Below are 17,473 nucleotides of genomic sequence, written 5' to 3' on the forward strand. Positions count from 1 at the left end.
TGAAATTTTCAACAATTAAAAATTTGTCTCCATTGTTAAAAAAAAAAAGTTCTGTTGTTAGATGCACAAATATTTAGGATTGCAATGTTGTTATAGTGCATTCATCATTTTTTCATTATGTAAGGTCTGTCTTTCTCTCTTGTAATTTCATTTATTCTGAAATATATTTTATTTGATATTAATATAGCTACTCCTGCTTTTTAAAAATTAATGTTTGCATGCATATGTCATAAAGGTCTTACTCTATTTTTTTCGTGTGTTAATGCTGACAAGCTCTTTTTCATACTACCCCTTCTTGTTTTGCTGCACATCTGGGAAAGCTGATAAGAAAGTCCTGACCCTCCCTCATTTGGTTCCAGTGAGGAGTTCAAATCATGGAATCCTTGCCCAACATGTGAAGGAAATTTTACTTCAGCCTGTCCCTCTAACCACAGTGAAAACCAAGTCAGTCTCCTATCTTGGCTCTCTTATGCCATTTTAGAATATTCTTGGGAGTCTGCTCTATATTCCCTAAAAGCCTCATTATGTGAGTAACAAACATTATCATACCTTCTCAGTACATGTATAATGGCATCATTCTTGACATCTGCACAAATTTTGAGTGAGGCGGGAGTAAGGGGATCGTACCATCCTGTTCTTGGAGGGTGACCACCAGCAGTCTATGTCATTTTAGCTTACCTATGTCATTATATTTGACATGAGTTTCTTATAGGCAGCATATACTATTCTGCCAATTTCAACTTCTAATTGGTTAATTAATTAATTAATTTAGACAACATTTAAGTAGTTATTGATATTTAGGGCTTACGTATGCCATTTGTTTCTGCTTGCTTTCTTTGTTTCTCCTTCATTTGTTTGTCTCTCTCTCTCTCTCTTAGACTCTCTATGAGTTATTAAAACATTTTTTTAGGATTCCATCTTGACTAATTGTAGTGCTTTGAACATATCACTTTGTATAGTTTTCTTAGCACTTGCTCAGGATGTTATAATATACATACATATTTTATCTACTGGCATTGACATTGTGTCACTTTAAGAAAAATGTGCAAACCTCACTTAGGTCCCTTTTCTTCCCCAACTTTGAAATAACTGCATTGTGTACCACATCAGATAGTTTATAACTTTTATTTCAACCATCAAATGAATTTTCAAAACTCATGAGGAAGTCTATTTTATTTTTTCTCTCTTCATTGTTTCTTTTTTCTGTCCTAATGTTCTAAAATTCCATTTTTCATCTATTTTTTTGTTTGAAGAATTTTCTTTAACATTTTTTTCTAGTTTATTTTTATTTAGTTTTTAAATACTTATACAATATTATATTAGTTTAAGTGTACGACATAGCGGTTAGACATTTATATAACTTATGAAGTGATCACCCCGATAAATCTAGCACCCACATGATAGCACACATACTTATTACAATATTATTGACTATTATTGACTATATTCCTTATACTATACACTTTAACCATTCTTTAAAGCTAGGTTGGCTAGCAAGAGATTCGCTCATTTCCCTCCATCTGAGAATGTCTTGAGTTTTCCTTCTGAAGGACACTTTTCCCAGATATAGGATTTTCTGTTGACTTTGTTTTGTTTTTTAAACCATGGCATTGTACACTGTATTGTTATTATTATTATTATTAGGGAATATTGGGGAACAGTGTTTTTTCAGGATGTCAAGTTGTTGTTTTTCAATCTAGTTGTGGGGGGCACAGCTCAGCTCCAAGTCAAGTCATTGTTTTCAATCTAGTTATGGAGAGCATGGCTCACTGGCCCATGTGGGACTTGAACCGGCAGCCTTGGTGTTATGAGCACCAAGCTCTAACCACTGAGCAAACCCGTCGCTCACCAGCAGCTCAGCTCCAAGCTCAAGCTCAAGCCGTTGTTTTCTATCTACTTGTGGAGGGCGCAGTTCACTGGCCCATGTGGGAATTGAACTGGCAACCTTGTTAAGAGCTTATGCTCTAAGCAACTAAGGCATCCGGCTGCCCCGACGGTTCTTTTATCACTGAAAAGATGTGAAATTTTCTGGCATTCAATGTTTCTGATGAGAAATCTGCTATCATTCAAATTGATGTTTCTATACATGTAGTACATCCTTTCTCGCTGGTTGTTTTCATGATGTGGGGACAGAGTCCCAGAGAGCAGTTTCTAGCCTCTCTGCCTCTCGCAGGGTGATGCTGGCTCAGGTAGTGAATGACCATCAACTGTGATTGGTTGGCCATCAGCTGTAACCAGTTAGCCAATTGGCTACTGATGTAACTGTGGGGTGCGTTGATTGGTTGGTTGGTTGGCAGGCAGAGAAGTGAATGGCGGACTGCAGATCGTGTGGCTACTACTGCACGTGCCTCCCCCGGCCACCAGAGAGAATATAGTGGTATGACTCCCCTATCTATGGCTCTGTGGGTGTTCCTTTTTGGCCTCACCATGTCCTGCGTTCTTATGTGGGAAGTGGGAGCTGAGACCCTGCATGGCACCATACATGACACATGATTTTTTTCTTCACCTTTAGTTTTCAGAAATTTAATTTTTAGCTATGTAAGTGTGAATTTCTTTGGGTTTCACCTATTTGGTATTTTCTCAGTTTCTTAAAACTGTTGTTTCATGTTTTTCATGAAATTTGGGAGTTGATCAGCCATGATTTTTTCAAATACTTTTCCAGTCCTTCTATCACTCTCCCCTCTTTCTGGGACTCTGATGATACAAATGTTCGCTATTTTGTTAAGTTCTCAAATGTCCCTGGGGGCAGGGGGCATAGTCTTTTTTTAAAAAACAGACTGTTTTCTTTATATTGTTTGAATTTGGTAAATTATATTGATCTATCCCCATGTTCACTGATTCTATTTTCTGTCACTTCCATTCCAGTATTAGGCCCATTAGGTAAGTTTTTTATTTGTTATTGTATTTTTTCAGTTATATAATTTCCATTTGGTTCTTTCTAAAAGTAAATTCTGTGTTTTGGTGAGATATTCTATTTTTTATTTTTTCAAGAGAAACTGTATTCATTTGTTGAATCATTTTTATGATCGCTATTGAAAAGCCTTTGCTAGATATTTCCAATCTAATTTATCTCAGTGTTGGCATAAGTCAATTGTCTATTATCATTTAAGATAACAGTCTTCTGTTCTTCGTGTGATGGGTAACTTTTAATTGAAAACTGGGCATTTTGGTTATTATGTTTTGAGATCCTGAATCCTATTAGAAGATTCAATTTCAGTAGACAATCAACTTGTTTAACTTTATCACTCAGGTCCCTGGTCTTCTGTTGTCAGTTGAGTTTCCATGTCTGCTTTCTGCACCATGGTATCTACCTGACCTTCTGTCTGGCATTCTTCTCCCTCTTCCTGACTTGTCCACCTATACATTTCTCTTTCATCTGACACAGGAGGGTACAAATGTTACCTCCAGGGAGGTGTGACTTCCTCTAACAGTTAATCACTATCTCCTTGACCTCTGTCCTTAACCATATTTTCATATATGCACTTTTCACAATGAAATGTATTTGTTTAGTTTTCTCCCTGTTTAGTCAGTGAGTTCTGAGAGTCTGGTTCCTGGTGAAAATCCTACTGATTTTTAAGACCTGATCCTATATAGGCAATTACAAAGTCTTTACTTGACGTACTTCAAAAGAAAAAGCTGCCCACCCCACACTAGACTTGGTGCACAGCCAATGCCTTCAGTATCTTGAGGAGTGTAGTCAACGATTCCCATGCGCCTGCCTGGTCATGCTCTTACACATTTTTGCATTCCTAGCCCAGGTGACTTCATTCCTATGTCTCTCTGTCTGAGGCCTGGGACAGAGTCTTTTTCAAGTGCTACTGTCAAGGCCTCCTTATCAGGAAGAGGAGGGGGAAAACTTGAAGACATTTTCCCCCACTCTGACTCAATACCCGGTAACTTTCCACAACTAGCCCTTTCCTTCACTTTTCTCCCAACCTCACAGTCCATGAAACTGTTGAAGTCTTTTGTTCAACACACTCTCAATAGTGACACAACACTCTCCTCTGCACAGATACACTTGACCTTAGACTAGCATGCCAATTCATGGGGGAAATGGAGGAGGGAGGAGTCATCATGTGACTACACTAGAACAGTACATGATGAAAGGCTTCACTGCTATTTGATTTGGGCTCATTGTTGCTTTAATTAGCCGATCTAACAACTGGCAGTTCAGGTCTCTCTTCCCCAGCTGAGCTCCGGAAAAGTGACTTATAAGAAGGAGCTCTATCTTATTCACATCATATCTAGTGATTAGCAATATGCAGGTATATAGCAGTTGTTAAATGCATATTAATGAACAAAGACCATTGGAAGAGCTTACAGTGCTATAAGTGTGTATGTGTCTGTGAGAGAAAATGAGGGAAAGAAGGAGTGTGGGAGTATTATTTCTATGAGCTTTATGAATCTGACTCAGAACTTCTGTGGCCTTGGAACATGATCTTTGCTTTCATCCCTTTCCTGTTTTCTCCCCAGCGTTGGGCTCAGCTCCTCTGGTTTCTATCATGGGATATGTTGATGGAGGCATCCAGCTACTCTGCAAGTCCTCAGGCTGGTTTCACCAGCCCACAGTGAAGTGGAAAGACCCACAAGGACATGATTTGCCATCAGACTCAAAGGTGAATGCAGACAGACGTGGCCTATTTGATGTGGAGACTTCCCTTATAGTCCAACAAAATGCTGGTAGCATATCATGTTCTGTCCAGTACTCTGACCAGAGACGAGAGGTGGAATCCAGAGTATGGATAAGAGGTGAGTAGGGAGGTGGAGTGGGGGGAGGGGTGCATGTTTGTGTAGCCCAGAGCGAGAACAGGAGCCTTTATCTCAGGATTGTTTTATAGTACTTTCCAGTTTTAATGATTAGTTTTGAAAGTCAAAGGTCTATGAGATATAAAGATAATAGCATAAAATTTGATTAGGTGGAAACAATTGTTTGCAATTGCAGAGGAGTAGAATCAAATATTTCCTTCATCATATGATCATCTTTGTCGTGTAATCCTCCAAAATCAACACACACAAAATTTAAGAGAGCTAACTTAAAGTACAAGAAAAAAAAATGTGTGCTCATTTAAAAAACAAAACATACTTCTAAATAAATGCGAAAACATTACATTACTCTATGAAACAGAATAGAATAAAGAGTGGATAATTTCAGGAAGGATTTAAAAATAATCAGGTAATTAATGTAAACCAAATATGTCAGTAATCACAATCAATGTAAATGGAGTTAATTTGCCTGTTAAAAGACAAAGATTGTCAGACTGGATTTAAAAAAATTTCAACAGTTGCAATTCTTAGAGAAAATTATAATACATATGAACTAATCACTGACACATTTTAAAAGTAGAAAAGCATAACAGACAAATGTTAATGAAAGGAGTTAACATATATATATATCTATAACAGTTATATGTATATTAGAGTCAAGAAAAAAGTCAAGGAAAAAAGGCATTATTAGGATAGTTATTTCAGAATCTAAAAAAGTTTATTCATTAGAAATCTGTAAAAAATTATAAATCTATATGCTCCTTGTAGTATATCTCAATATATATAAAGCAAATATCAATAGACATATAAGTATAAATTGAAATACTGTGAGTTCTAAAAATAATTAAATAAGTAAACAAAATTAGTAAGATTATAGAATATTTGATATACAAATTAACAATCCTGATCTGATAGACATTCTTAGAAGACTACACCCACAAAAATCATTATTTTGAAGCACACATGGAATGTTTACAAACTTTCACCTGGTACATTTCCATAAATTTGGATCAACTTGTCTAGTTCTAAGGAAACTCTATTGAGATTCTCAGTAGAGTTATACTGAATATATAGATCAATTCTGGAATAAATGATATCTTATAAACTTTGCCTCTTGTTACTTGAAACAGGTTGCATTGCTCTACTTATTTTAGTTGTTCTCAGTGTCTTTTTTTAAAATTAAATTTATTGGGATAACAATGATTAGTAAAATTACATAGGTTTCAGGTGTACAATTCTGTAATACATCATCTATATCTCACATTGTGTGCTCATCTCCCAGAGTCAGTTCTCCTTCCATCACCATATATTTGATCCTCTTTACCCTCGTCTACCACCTCCTTTCCCCTTTACCCTCTGGTACCTACTAAACTGTTGTATGCGTCTATGAGTTTTTGTTTCTTTGTTTGTTTGTCTTGTTCCTTTGTTGCTTTCAGTTTTATATCCCACATATGAGTAAAGTCATATGGTTCTCAACTTTTTCTGTTTGACTTATTTCACTTAGCATAATAATCTCAAGATCCATCCACATTGTCGCAAATGGCAGTATTTCATCTTTTCTATGGCAGAGTAGTATTCCATTGTGTATATATACCACATCTTCTTTATCCAATCATCTATCGAAGGACACTCGGGTTGTTTCCATGTCTTGGCCACCATAAATAATGCCACAATGAACATCGGAGTACATACGAGAAGGTATATCTTTATGGGTAAATGTTTTCAGATTTTTGGGTATGTACCCAGTAGAGGGATTGCTGGGTCCTATGTAATTCTATTCTTAATTTTTTGAGGAACCTCCATTCTGTTTTTCATAGTGGCTGTACCAGTTTACATTCCCACCAACAGTGTATGAGGGTTCTTTTTTCTCCACAGCCTCTCCAACACTTGTTATTATTTGTCTTGTTGATGATAGCCATTCTAACAGGTTTGAGGTGATATCTCATTGTGGTTTTGATTTACATTTCCCTAATAGCTAGTGAAGTTGAGCATTTTTTCATACATCTGTTGCCATTTTTATGTCTTCTTGGAAGAAGTGTCTGTTAATGTCCGCTGCCCTTTTTTTAAAGTTTATTGGGATGAAAATTATTAGTAAAGTTACATAGGTCTCAAGTGTACAATTCTGTAATATATTATCTATACATCACGTTGTGTGTTCATGACCCAGAGTCAGTTCTCCTTCCATCACCATATATTTGATCCCTTTTACCCTCATCTACCACCTCCCTCCCCACTTACCCTCTGGTAACCACTAAACTATTATCAGTGACTATGAGTTTTTATTTCTTCATTTGTTTGTCTTGTTAATTTGTTCTTCTCAGTTTTATATACCACATATCAGTGAAATCATACCGTTCTTGACTTTTGCTGTCTGACTTATTTCACTTAGCATAATAATGTCAAGATCCATCCATTTTTTAATTGGATTGTTTGTTTTTTTGTTGTTGAGTTGTGCAAGTTTTTTAATATATTTTGGATATCACCCCCTTATCAGAGGTGTTGTTTGTAAATATCTTATCCCATACAGTTGGTTGCCTCTGTTTTGTTGATGGTTTCTTTTGCTGTGCAGAAGCTTTTTAGTTTGATATAGTCCCATTCATTTATGTTAACTTTTACTTGCTTTGCTTTTGAGGACAAATTCATAAAATCCTGTTTGAACCCAAGGTCCATAAGTTTAGTACCTATGTTTTCTTCTATGCAGTTTATTGTTTCAGGTCTAATGTTTAGGTCTTTGACCCATTTTGAGTTAATTTTGGTTTATGGTGACAGATAGCAGTCTAGTGTCATTCTTTTGTGTGTGGATTTCCAGTTTACCCAGCACCAATTATTGAAGAGGATTTCTTTTCTCCATTGTATGTTTTTGGCTCCTTTGTCAAAAATTATCTGCCCAAATTTATGTGGGTTTATTTCTGAGTTTTCAATTCTGTTTTATTGGTCTGCGTGTCTGTTTTTCTGCCAATGCCATGCTGTTTTGATTATTGTCACTTTGTAGTACAAGGGGAAGTCAGGGAGTGTGATACGTCCAGCATTGTTCTTTTTTCTTAGGATTGCTTTGGTTATTTGGGGTCATTTGTGATTCCATACAAATTTGATGCTTTTTGGTTCCATTTCTTTAAAAAACGTCATTGGGATTTTAATGGGGATTGCATTAAATCTGTATATTGCTTTGGGTAATATGGCCATTTTAACTATGTTGATTCTTCCGATCCATGAACATGGAATGTCTTTCCATTTGTTTGTGTCTTCTTCAATTTCTTTTAAAAATGTCTTATAGTTTTCAGTGTATATGTCCTCAAATCTTTTAAGTTTATTTCTAGGTAATTTATTCTTTTTGTTGCAATTGCAAAAGGAATTAATTTTTTTTATTTCTTTTTCTGAAATTTCATTTGTAAGTATATAGGAAAGCTATGGATTTTTGTACCTTGATTTTGTAGCCAGCAACTTTACCATATTTGTTTATTGTTTCTAATAGCTTTTTCCTGGACTCTAGGTTTTTCTATATAAAGAATCATGTCATCTACAAAGAGTGACAGTTTCATTCACAATTTGAATGCTTTTTATTTCTTTTTCTTGCCTTATTGCTCTGGTTAGGACTTCAAATAATATATTTAATAACAGTGGTGATAAGGGGCAAACTTGTCTTGTTCCATGTGGTTCTTGAACATACGGCAAAAGGCTTCAGTTTTCACTGTTAATAATGATATTAGCTGAGAATTTGTCATACAAGTTCAGACAATTAAGTTCGCGAACTCATCCTAGAAAAAGTGCCACATACCTCATTGCTGAATATCACTACGGTCACCTTAGAAGTACTCCCCTTGGGAAGCTGTGCACCGACGCCAGCATCTAGTCCACCCTTCAAAGCAATTTTGGAACTCTTTTTCTGTAATGGCCATCAGAGCTGTCATCGTATTACCCTTGATGTCCTGAATATCATCAAAATATCTTCCTGTCAATATTTCCTTTATCTTCGGTTAAAGAAAGAAGACATTAGGGGTCAGATCAGGTGAGTAGGGAGGGTGTTCCAATACAGTTGTTTACTGGCTAAAAACTCCCTCACAGACAGTGCCATGTGAGCTGCTGCATTGTCGTGATGCAAGAGCCATGAATTGTTGGCGAAAAGTTCAGGTTGTCTAACTTTTTCACACAGCCTTTTCAGCACTTCCAAATAGTAAAGTTAGTTAACTGTTTGTCTAGTTGTTAAAAATTCATAATGGATAATCCCTCTGATATAAAAACAAAGTTAGCAACATCGTTGCAAAAAGTTCACGAACTTAATTGTCAGGCCTCATATATGGCCTTTATTATGTTAAGGTATTTTTTTCTATACCTATTTTATGAAGTGTTTTAATCATAAATGAATGTTGTATCTTGTCAAATGCTTTTTCTGCATCCATTGATATAATCATATGATTTTAAACTTTTATTTTGTTTATGTAGTGTATCACATTGATCAATATGCATATGTTGAACCATCCTTGTGACCCTGGGATGAACCCCAATTTATTGTGATGTATAATCTTTTTAATGTATTGTTGTATTTGATTTGCTAGATTTTGTTTACAATTTTGGCATCTATATTCATCTAAGATATTGGTCTGCAATTTTCTTTTTTTGTGTTATCCTTGCCAGGTTTTGGAATCAGGGTAATGTTGGCCTCATAAAATGAGTTAAGAAGTATTGCCTCTTCTTCAATTTTTTGGATGATTTTAAGGAGGACAGGTGTTAGATCTTTGAAAGTTTGGTAGAATTTATTTGTGAAGCCACTGGTCCTGGACTTTTACTCTTGAGAAAGTTTTGGATGACTGATTCAATTTTGTAACTCTTGATCTGTCTATTTAGATTTTCCAGCTCATGATTCAATCTAAGAAGGCTATATGTTTCTAAGAATTTGTCCATTTCTTCTAGGTGACTGAATTTTGTGATGTATAGTCCTTCATAGTATTCAGTATGATTCTTTGTATTTTTGTGATATCTGTAGTAACTTCTCCTCTTTCATTTCTGAATTATTTTATGCATATTTGTGTCTTTTCTCTTTTTAACTTGGTAAGTCTAGCCAAGAGTTTGTCAGTTTATTAACCTTTTCAAAGAACCAGGTCTTTCTTGCATTAATTTTTTTCTGTTGTCTTTTTGTTCTCTATTTCATTTAGTTCTGCTCTAATTTTTGTTATTTCCTTTTTTCTGCTGACTTTGAGTTTCATTTGTTCTTCTTTTTCTAGTTCTTTAAGGTGTAATGTTATGTTGTTTATTTGGGGTTTTTCTTGTTTCTTGAGATAGGCCTGTAATGATATAAATTTCCTTCTTATTACTGCTTTTGCTGCATTCCAAAAATTTTGGTAGAATGTATTTTCATTGTGATTTGTTTCTATGTATCTTTTGATCTCTCCTTTTATTTCTTCTTTGTCCCAGTTGTTCTTTAATAGCATATTGTTTAATCTCTACATATTTGTGGTTTTTCCTGCTTTCTTTTCACAGTTGATATCCAATTTCAAAGCCTTGCAATCAGAGAATATGCTTGTATGATTTCAATCTTCTTAAATTTGCTGAGGCTAGATTTATGTCTCAATGAATGGTCTATTCTTGAGAATTTTCCATGTACATTAAAAAAAATAGTCTGGTGTTCTAAGATGAAGTGCTCTATAAATTTCAATTATGTCTATTTGGTCTAATGTGTCTCTTAAGGCTGATATTTCCTTCTTGATTTTATGTTTGGATAATCTATACATAGCTGTCAATGATGTATTTAGGTCCCCTACTATAATTGTGTTTTGTTCAATTTCTCCCTTTAGTTTTGTTAGTAGTTGCTTTGTATATTTTGGTGCTCACTGATTGGGGGCATATATATTGAAAAGTGTTATGTCTTCTTGTTGTATTGTTCCCTTTATCATTATGAAGTGTCCATCTTTGTCTCGTTACCCTTTTTATCCTGAAGTCTGTTTCATCTGATATAACTATGCATACACGCACTTTTGTCTAGATACCATTTGCTTGGAATATCTATTTCCACCCTTGCACTTTGAGTCTATATTTCTCCTTGTAGCTAAGATGTGTCGCTTGGAGGCAGCATATTGTTCGGTTTTGTTTTTTGATACAATCTGCTACTCTGCCTTTTTATTGGTGAGTTCAGTCCATTTACATTTAGGGTGATTATTGATGAGGATTTCCTATAGCTATTCTATCTTTTTTTCTGGTATCTCGGTGTCTCCTTTGCTTCTTTGCCTTTTTGCTACTATCTGTTATTTTAGTGTGGTGGTATTCTATAATTTTTCTCTCTGTTTTTTCTTTTTTTTATGTGATATGTCTCAGTTCTAGATTTTTTTTTTGAGTGGTTATCATTAAGTTTATGTAAAAGAAAGTTTCATATATACAGTAGACCTTTTTCTTCAGCATGTTTCTTACCTCTATTCCCCTTTGCAGATTCAGACCTTTACTCTCTCCCCTTTTATGTTGTTGTTGTCAGAGTTATCCCTACTGATGCTGTGAGTTGATTTCTGAGTTGCGGTAGGAAGTTGTCTTTTTTTCTCCTTTTCCTTTTTAAAAATGCTTTTATCTTCTTTACCCTTTATGTTATGTTTAAGTGTATAGTGCCCTATTTTGTGTAGGGGTTGCCATTTCCTGTTTCTGTCTGTCTGTTAGTAATCATGCTCATGGTTTTGTATTCTGGTTTTTCTGTTTGACGTCGGATAGCCTCCTTCAGTATTTCCTGTAATGCAGGCTATACATTAGAAAATTCCCTCAGCTTCTGTATGTTTGGAAAGGGCTTTATTCTTCCTTCATATCTAAAGACTATCTTTATGGACATATTATTCTTGTCTCATAATTTCTCTCTTTCAATGCTTTGAATATTTGCGTCCACTCCCTCCTGGCTTGTAGAGATTTTGCTTAAAAATCATGATAATCTAATAGGCTTTACCTTATAAGTTATTGCTTTATTTCCCACCTACCTTGAAAATTCTTTCTTTGTCATTAATTTTTGACAGCTTCAACATAATATGCCTTGGAGAAGGCCTGTTCACATTGAGGTAATTAGGTGTTCTGTTTGCTTCTTAGATTTGAGGATCCAGTTCTTTCCACAGGTTTGGGAAGTTCTCGTTGACTATTTGTTTGAATATACTCTCTGTTCCCTTCTCCCTCTCTTCTTCTTCTGATATATCCATTATTCTTATGTTGCTCTTCCTGATGGAATAAGAAGGTTCTTATACAGTTCTTTTATTTCTTTTAACTCTCAAGTCTCTGTCTTCTTCCACCTGTGTCACTTCCAGATTTCTATATTCAATATCACTGATTCTTTCCTCCATCTGGTCAGCTCTCTTACAGAAGCTGGCTATTTCAATCTTCATTTTTTTTTTTTATTGCATTCTTCATCTCCTGAATTTCAATTTGGTTCTTTTTTAAAATGTCAATTTCTTTGGTAAAATATTCATTTTGTTCATTTATTGTGTTTCTGAGTTCGTTAAACTGCATTTCTGTATTTTCTTGCATCTGGTTGATTTTTTTCAGAACTGCAATCTTGAATTCTCTGTCATTTAAGTCACATATTTCCATGTCTTTAAGTTCACTTTCTGGAGATTTTTCATTTTCCTTCTGAGCTGTCTTGTTACCTTGGTTATTCATGGCAGTTAATGAATTATTATTCCTCTTCCTGCGCAGGAGTGGGTTCTGTAGCAGGTTGATATGAAGAGGTCTTTCTTTTGCTTTCCAGTAGGTATTGCTGGAATGTTTTGTTTTCTCTCCCACTGCAGCCTTTTATTTTATCTCATGCTGTATCATTTTATTTTCTCTTGCGCTGCTCTGGCTTCTCACGTGATGAAGAGTTTCCTGAAAGGTGGGCTTCTCCTCTGTGAGCAGGTTGCCTGGTTCTCAGGGCACAACACCCATGGTAGGATGTGGTGGGTGATAGAGTTCTAAGCTTCTGAATCCCCAATGCTGCCCTTGCAGCCTGATGCAGAGCCTGTGTGTCCCAGCAGTTCTGGTTGCCCCTACGGGATCTGCCCAGAAAGGTGGGAGTAGGGTGGGCTGCTAGAAGCATCTGGTTTGTTTGTGGCTCTGAGCAATGGCGACTTCCAGCCCACAGCTGTCTCGCCACTATGGTTCCTCCCCTATCACTGGAGTTAGTCGCTCTGTATGTCTGTGACTGTGGGACTGTCTCTCCAGTTCTTAGGGCTATAGATATTCTGTTCTTTAATCTGACACTGCTACCATTTCTTCTGGAGCCCACTTCTAACAAGGGAGTGGGGGGTGGGAGGGAGTCAGCCAGGCTTCATGTCTTTGTTTTCTGTTTTATGCATGGTAGTGAGGGCTTAAACCACAGTTCTCACCCTTCTGTATTTGGTCTTTGCTCTGAGGTCACTGCCCCAAATGCTGGGTTCAGCCATGTTATATGCTCATTCCTCAGACAGGACTGTGGGCCAAGGGAATGTGCATGCAGCCTGAAGTTTTCCCTCTCCTGAGACTGCAGTGAGCTCCATGACCCAAGGCTCACATCTCTGCACTTCCCCCTTCTCTCCTCCCCTGCTCCCCTGATTTGCCTACCTTTAGGTGATTAGATGTTTGGATCTCTCAGATGTGCTTGTGTGTTGCTTAGGTTATCCTTTGTTGAATTATAGCTGTTCAATTTGTTGTAACTTCCAGGATAGATTTCAAGATGCACTCCCCTTGTCACCATTTTTGTGCTGTCTCTCTTAGTGTCTTTTAATAAAGTTTTATATGTCTAATAAAATGTATACAAACTCTTTTAAAGACATATAAAATAGAAGTGACATTGCATGCAATAGTGTGTGAAGGAAAGTCCATTCAAATAAATGATGCCAGCACGGTTGTTATCTGTTTAGAAGAAAATATAATTGATCTTCTACCTCACTTTATATACAAAGATCTGGATGGAGCAAGAATTATGAAGAAGTACAACACTTTAAACATGTAGAAGAAATGATAGAAAAATACCTTTTCAATCTTGCGGTATGAGATAATCCCTTAAATGAGAATCAAACTGTTTTGACTGTTCAATGGTCACTGAGGGGTCTGTGGAACTGTTTTGCAGAGGCATTTTTCCAGCCTGTACCCTGGCGCCTGCTATCTATTTTACTGGGAGCATTCCTCTCTGTCATGTGTGTTGGTGTCATTTGTCTGACAATTTCCTTCTACAAATTAAAGGGTAAGTGAGAGAGAAGCAAGGGCCTGTGGCTTATTCATGCATCCAACAAGGCTGAAATTGGTGATGCTCCCACACACCTCCCAGGTCTATTATTCCAGCTCCAGGCTCCAGGGCCCCATCACCTGGGCTAAAGGTGCCCCCACTCCAGGCTGGGGCTCCCTTAAAGAATGCCAGCCCCACCAGACCCTCTTCCTCACAAAGAGCCCAGAATTAGGGGAAGAATGATTTCTCACTATCTGCAGGGCTGATATCAATTTCTAACATCACCAAGTCTCCAGTGTATTTGAAAAGACTTTATAACAAAAGAAATACAAGTGAAGACAACAAGATAAAATAATATTCAGTTTCAAGAAGATTTTTTACCCCAAGAACTAGTTTTTTCCTCCTTGGAGATGATACTGCCCCTTGAGAATGTGTGCTGTGATCCCACCTTCACTCCAGGTTCTCTTCTATCTCACCATCCTTTCTCCCTGATAACCTCCATCTCCACCGCCATAGGACCCCATTGTCAGCCCCTCCCTTCAGCATGAATGATCCTGATCTCTTCTTTTACCCCAGATAAAGACACTCACTACAGGGGTGTGGGAGTAGGGGCACAAAAAGAGTTCTAGGAGAGCTCTCATTATTCTCAGCAATGAGTCAGGGCTGTGTTTGTACCTTACACACTGCTGTGTCCACCACTGGATATTCTGTTTCTGTTTCAGGGAAAATCTGGGCAGAATTAGGTAAGTGTCTTGTCATGTTCTGAGCCTTCCCCACAGTTCTCCTGGGTCCCTCCTATTCCACAGTTTGAGCCATCTGGGGGTTGTCTTGGCTCCAGACTGGACAGGAAGAATGGGCAGGCCAATGAAGGCAGCTGGTTCAAAAACCCCAATCCATTGATGAATGAACTCACCCTCAGACAGTTAGGGGGATTAGGATGGGCACTGGGATCCTGAAAGGCCCTATAAATTGTCTGCACATTTTGCCTATTGATAAATTCTGTGGGGAGAGGAACCAAAGATTTCATCAGCTCTCTGAGGGTGTGGACCCAGAATGCAGAAGAGCCTGTGAGGAGTCTCCTTCAACCTCCTGCCTGGCTTCTTAGTTTGAGATAAGAATTCCAGACTTATATCAGCACAAAATATTCTGCTTTTAGTATCATGGAAAGACCAGGAAACTGGGTAAGAGTGTTGTAGAGCTTTCCTCTCAAATCTCCCCTTGGGCTGCTGTTCTGTGATTTCAGCCTCTTCTGTGTTTTTGGTTTTCAGACTGGAGAAGGAAGCATGGAGTGGCAGGTGAGAGAAGCTATTCCCTCCACACCCATTATCTCTCCTGATTAGTCCCTAGTTTATGAATCTTGAGACACTGAGGCCATGGGTCTCGGCAGAGACCAAGCTTGTAGTGGGGACCCTGAAACTGTCTGCAGATGCTGGGGGAGGTGCATTTGTAGAGAACCCCATGGCCTTCAGCAGATCTCTGGTGGACCCGTGACACCCACAAAGGTTACCCGCCCTGGTCTCCTGTCTACCTGCCTCCTGCTCTCCATGTGAGCACTGACCCTCCTTCTCTGTCTGCTTGTTTTCAGAACTGAGAGAGGCCCGGAAACATGCAGGTACCAATGCCTGAGGGGGTGACAGTGGGACAGAGCCACGGGTGGGCATGGGAGAGGGAGCTGACCAGAGACAGACAAGGGGAAACAGGAACAATGAGACACACTGGACCATAGATTATAAATCTGTGAGGCCTGGATCCTCCCTGGGGGGCAGCTGCCCCAGACTCATTTCTTGACCCAGGACTAGGAGGGGAGAGGACAGGCGGCAGGGCAGCCAGGTTAGGGGTCAGAGGCTAAGGTCCAGGGAATTGAGGACACTAGTGACTGGCCAAGGGGATGGACTGAGAGGAAGGATGTGAAGTTGGGCAGGACTCAGAATGGAAGGGAGCAGGTTAGAGGGGATAATCGAGGTCTCACAAAGTCGAACAGTGGAGGTACTATGGTAGGGCTGGGGTGATATACAGGACCTAGGACCTCATAGTTGGACATCTCCAAGCATGGAGATGAGGGAGGGGCAGGGAGCTGTGTCTGATGGAGCCTCTGGCCCTGGGACCTCACCTGATCCCACCCTGAGCCAGTCTGCAGTGAGAGGGGGTGACCTCTGCATCCAGCTCAGGTCCCTCCTCAGTAACTCATGCTCTCTCTCCCTCACCACACCCCAGTGGAGGTGACTCTGGACCCAGAGACGTCTCACCCCCAGCTCCACATTTCTCATCTGAAAACTGTGTGCTACAGGAATATTCGCCAGGAGGTGACCTACTCGAATAAGAGATTTGTAAGGAAGTGTGTGGTGGCTTCTCAGGGATTCCAGGCAGGAAAACATTACTGGGAGGTGGATGTGGGACGCAATGAAATGTGGTGTTTGGGAGTGTGCCGGGATGATGTGAAGAGGAAGGAGGCATATGTGACTTTGTCTCCTAACAATGGGTACTGGGTGTTTGGACTGAACAGAGAACATCAGTATCTCACATTCAAAACCCATAGAATCATCCTTTCTCCAAGAATACCGCCTACACGAGTTGGGGTCTTTCTAGACTATGAGGGCGGGACCATTTCCTTCTTCAATGTAAATGAGCAGTCCCTCATTTACACCCTGACACATCAGTTTGAAGGGTTATTGAGGCCCTACATCCAGCATTATGTGAACGATGAGAAAAATGTGACTCCCATAGCGATCTGCCCAGTGTCCCAGGGATCAGAGAAAGAAGCACCTTCTGACACAGACAACCTGGAGCCCACCCCACAGATGACCACCTCCTTTCTGTCCAGGGTGGTGCCCAGAGGGAATCGCACCTCACACTCTCCCCCAGGACACTGAGCTTCCTCTCAGGCTCCAGAACCCTGCAGCAGACAGCAGCATGGCTTCCAGATAACGCGGGCTCCCATCCGTGTGAGGTCAGGGGTCATGGCTGCCCTGAGGCATGGATGAAGAAAGCTGAAGTGGCATTTGGTTTGGACAACTTGTAGCCAAAGGACCTTTGACAAGTAACAAGGTCTCAGGCTCCTCATCTGTAAAACAGCAACAGGAATTCCCACTCCAGGGTCAAATGAAGACCAGAGACAGTGAATGTGAATCATGCTGCCTTTTGTCGGTGGGCTGGCGTCAGCGGACGATGTGTTCTTCCTTCCCCACCTTTCATTTGCCCCCCACCCCAGTTCAAGCCATTGTTTCTCAGTCCAGTTGTGTAGGACACAGCTCCTTGCCCCATGCTGATATTAGGAGTCTTGCGCTTCCAAACCCCCCAGGCAGTTGGTCGCCAGTCATCAGTTGGCCACTCACAGCAGCACATAGTAGCCCATGGCAGCGCACAGCAGCCCACGGCAGCAAACTGCAGCTCACGCCAACCTCCGGCTGCTCACCGCAGCCCAGCTCCAGGGAGACCTGTTGTTCACAATCTTAGCGGTAGAGGGCGCAGCTCACTGTCCCATGTGGGAATCGAACTAGTGGCCTAAGTCATTAGGAGCACGGCGCTCCAACCACCTGAGCCACTGCGCCAGCCCCTGACATGTTCTTTATAGCA

General features: G+C 39.3%; 1 protein-coding gene across 2 annotated transcripts in view; it reads left to right on the top strand.

Annotated features, from left to right (window-relative positions):
- The window catches only part of LOC117016852 (butyrophilin-like protein 3), a 103,751-nt gene extending 86,844 nt beyond the window's left edge, over nucleotides 1-16,907 (top strand). For both annotated transcript variants that reach the window (XM_033096605.1, XM_033096603.1), the window contains exons 3-8: nucleotides 4,474-4,749; nucleotides 13,805-13,918; nucleotides 14,623-14,643; nucleotides 15,169-15,195; nucleotides 15,486-15,512; nucleotides 16,115-16,907. In XM_033096605.1, the coding sequence (XP_032952496.1) occupies nucleotides 4,474-4,749; nucleotides 13,805-13,918; nucleotides 14,623-14,643; nucleotides 15,169-15,195; nucleotides 15,486-15,512; nucleotides 16,115-16,770 (1,121 nt within the window). In that variant the 3' untranslated portion in view covers nucleotides 16,771-16,907. The remainder of the gene's footprint in view (nucleotides 1-4,473; nucleotides 4,750-13,804; nucleotides 13,919-14,622; nucleotides 14,644-15,168; nucleotides 15,196-15,485; nucleotides 15,513-16,114) is intronic.
- The last annotated feature ends 566 nt before the right edge of the window (nucleotides 16,908-17,473 follow it).

This window comes from Rhinolophus ferrumequinum, chromosome 24 (assembly GCF_004115265.2).
Source record: "Rhinolophus ferrumequinum isolate MPI-CBG mRhiFer1 chromosome 24, mRhiFer1_v1.p, whole genome shotgun sequence".
NCBI lineage: Eukaryota > Metazoa > Chordata > Mammalia > Chiroptera > Rhinolophidae > Rhinolophus > Rhinolophus ferrumequinum.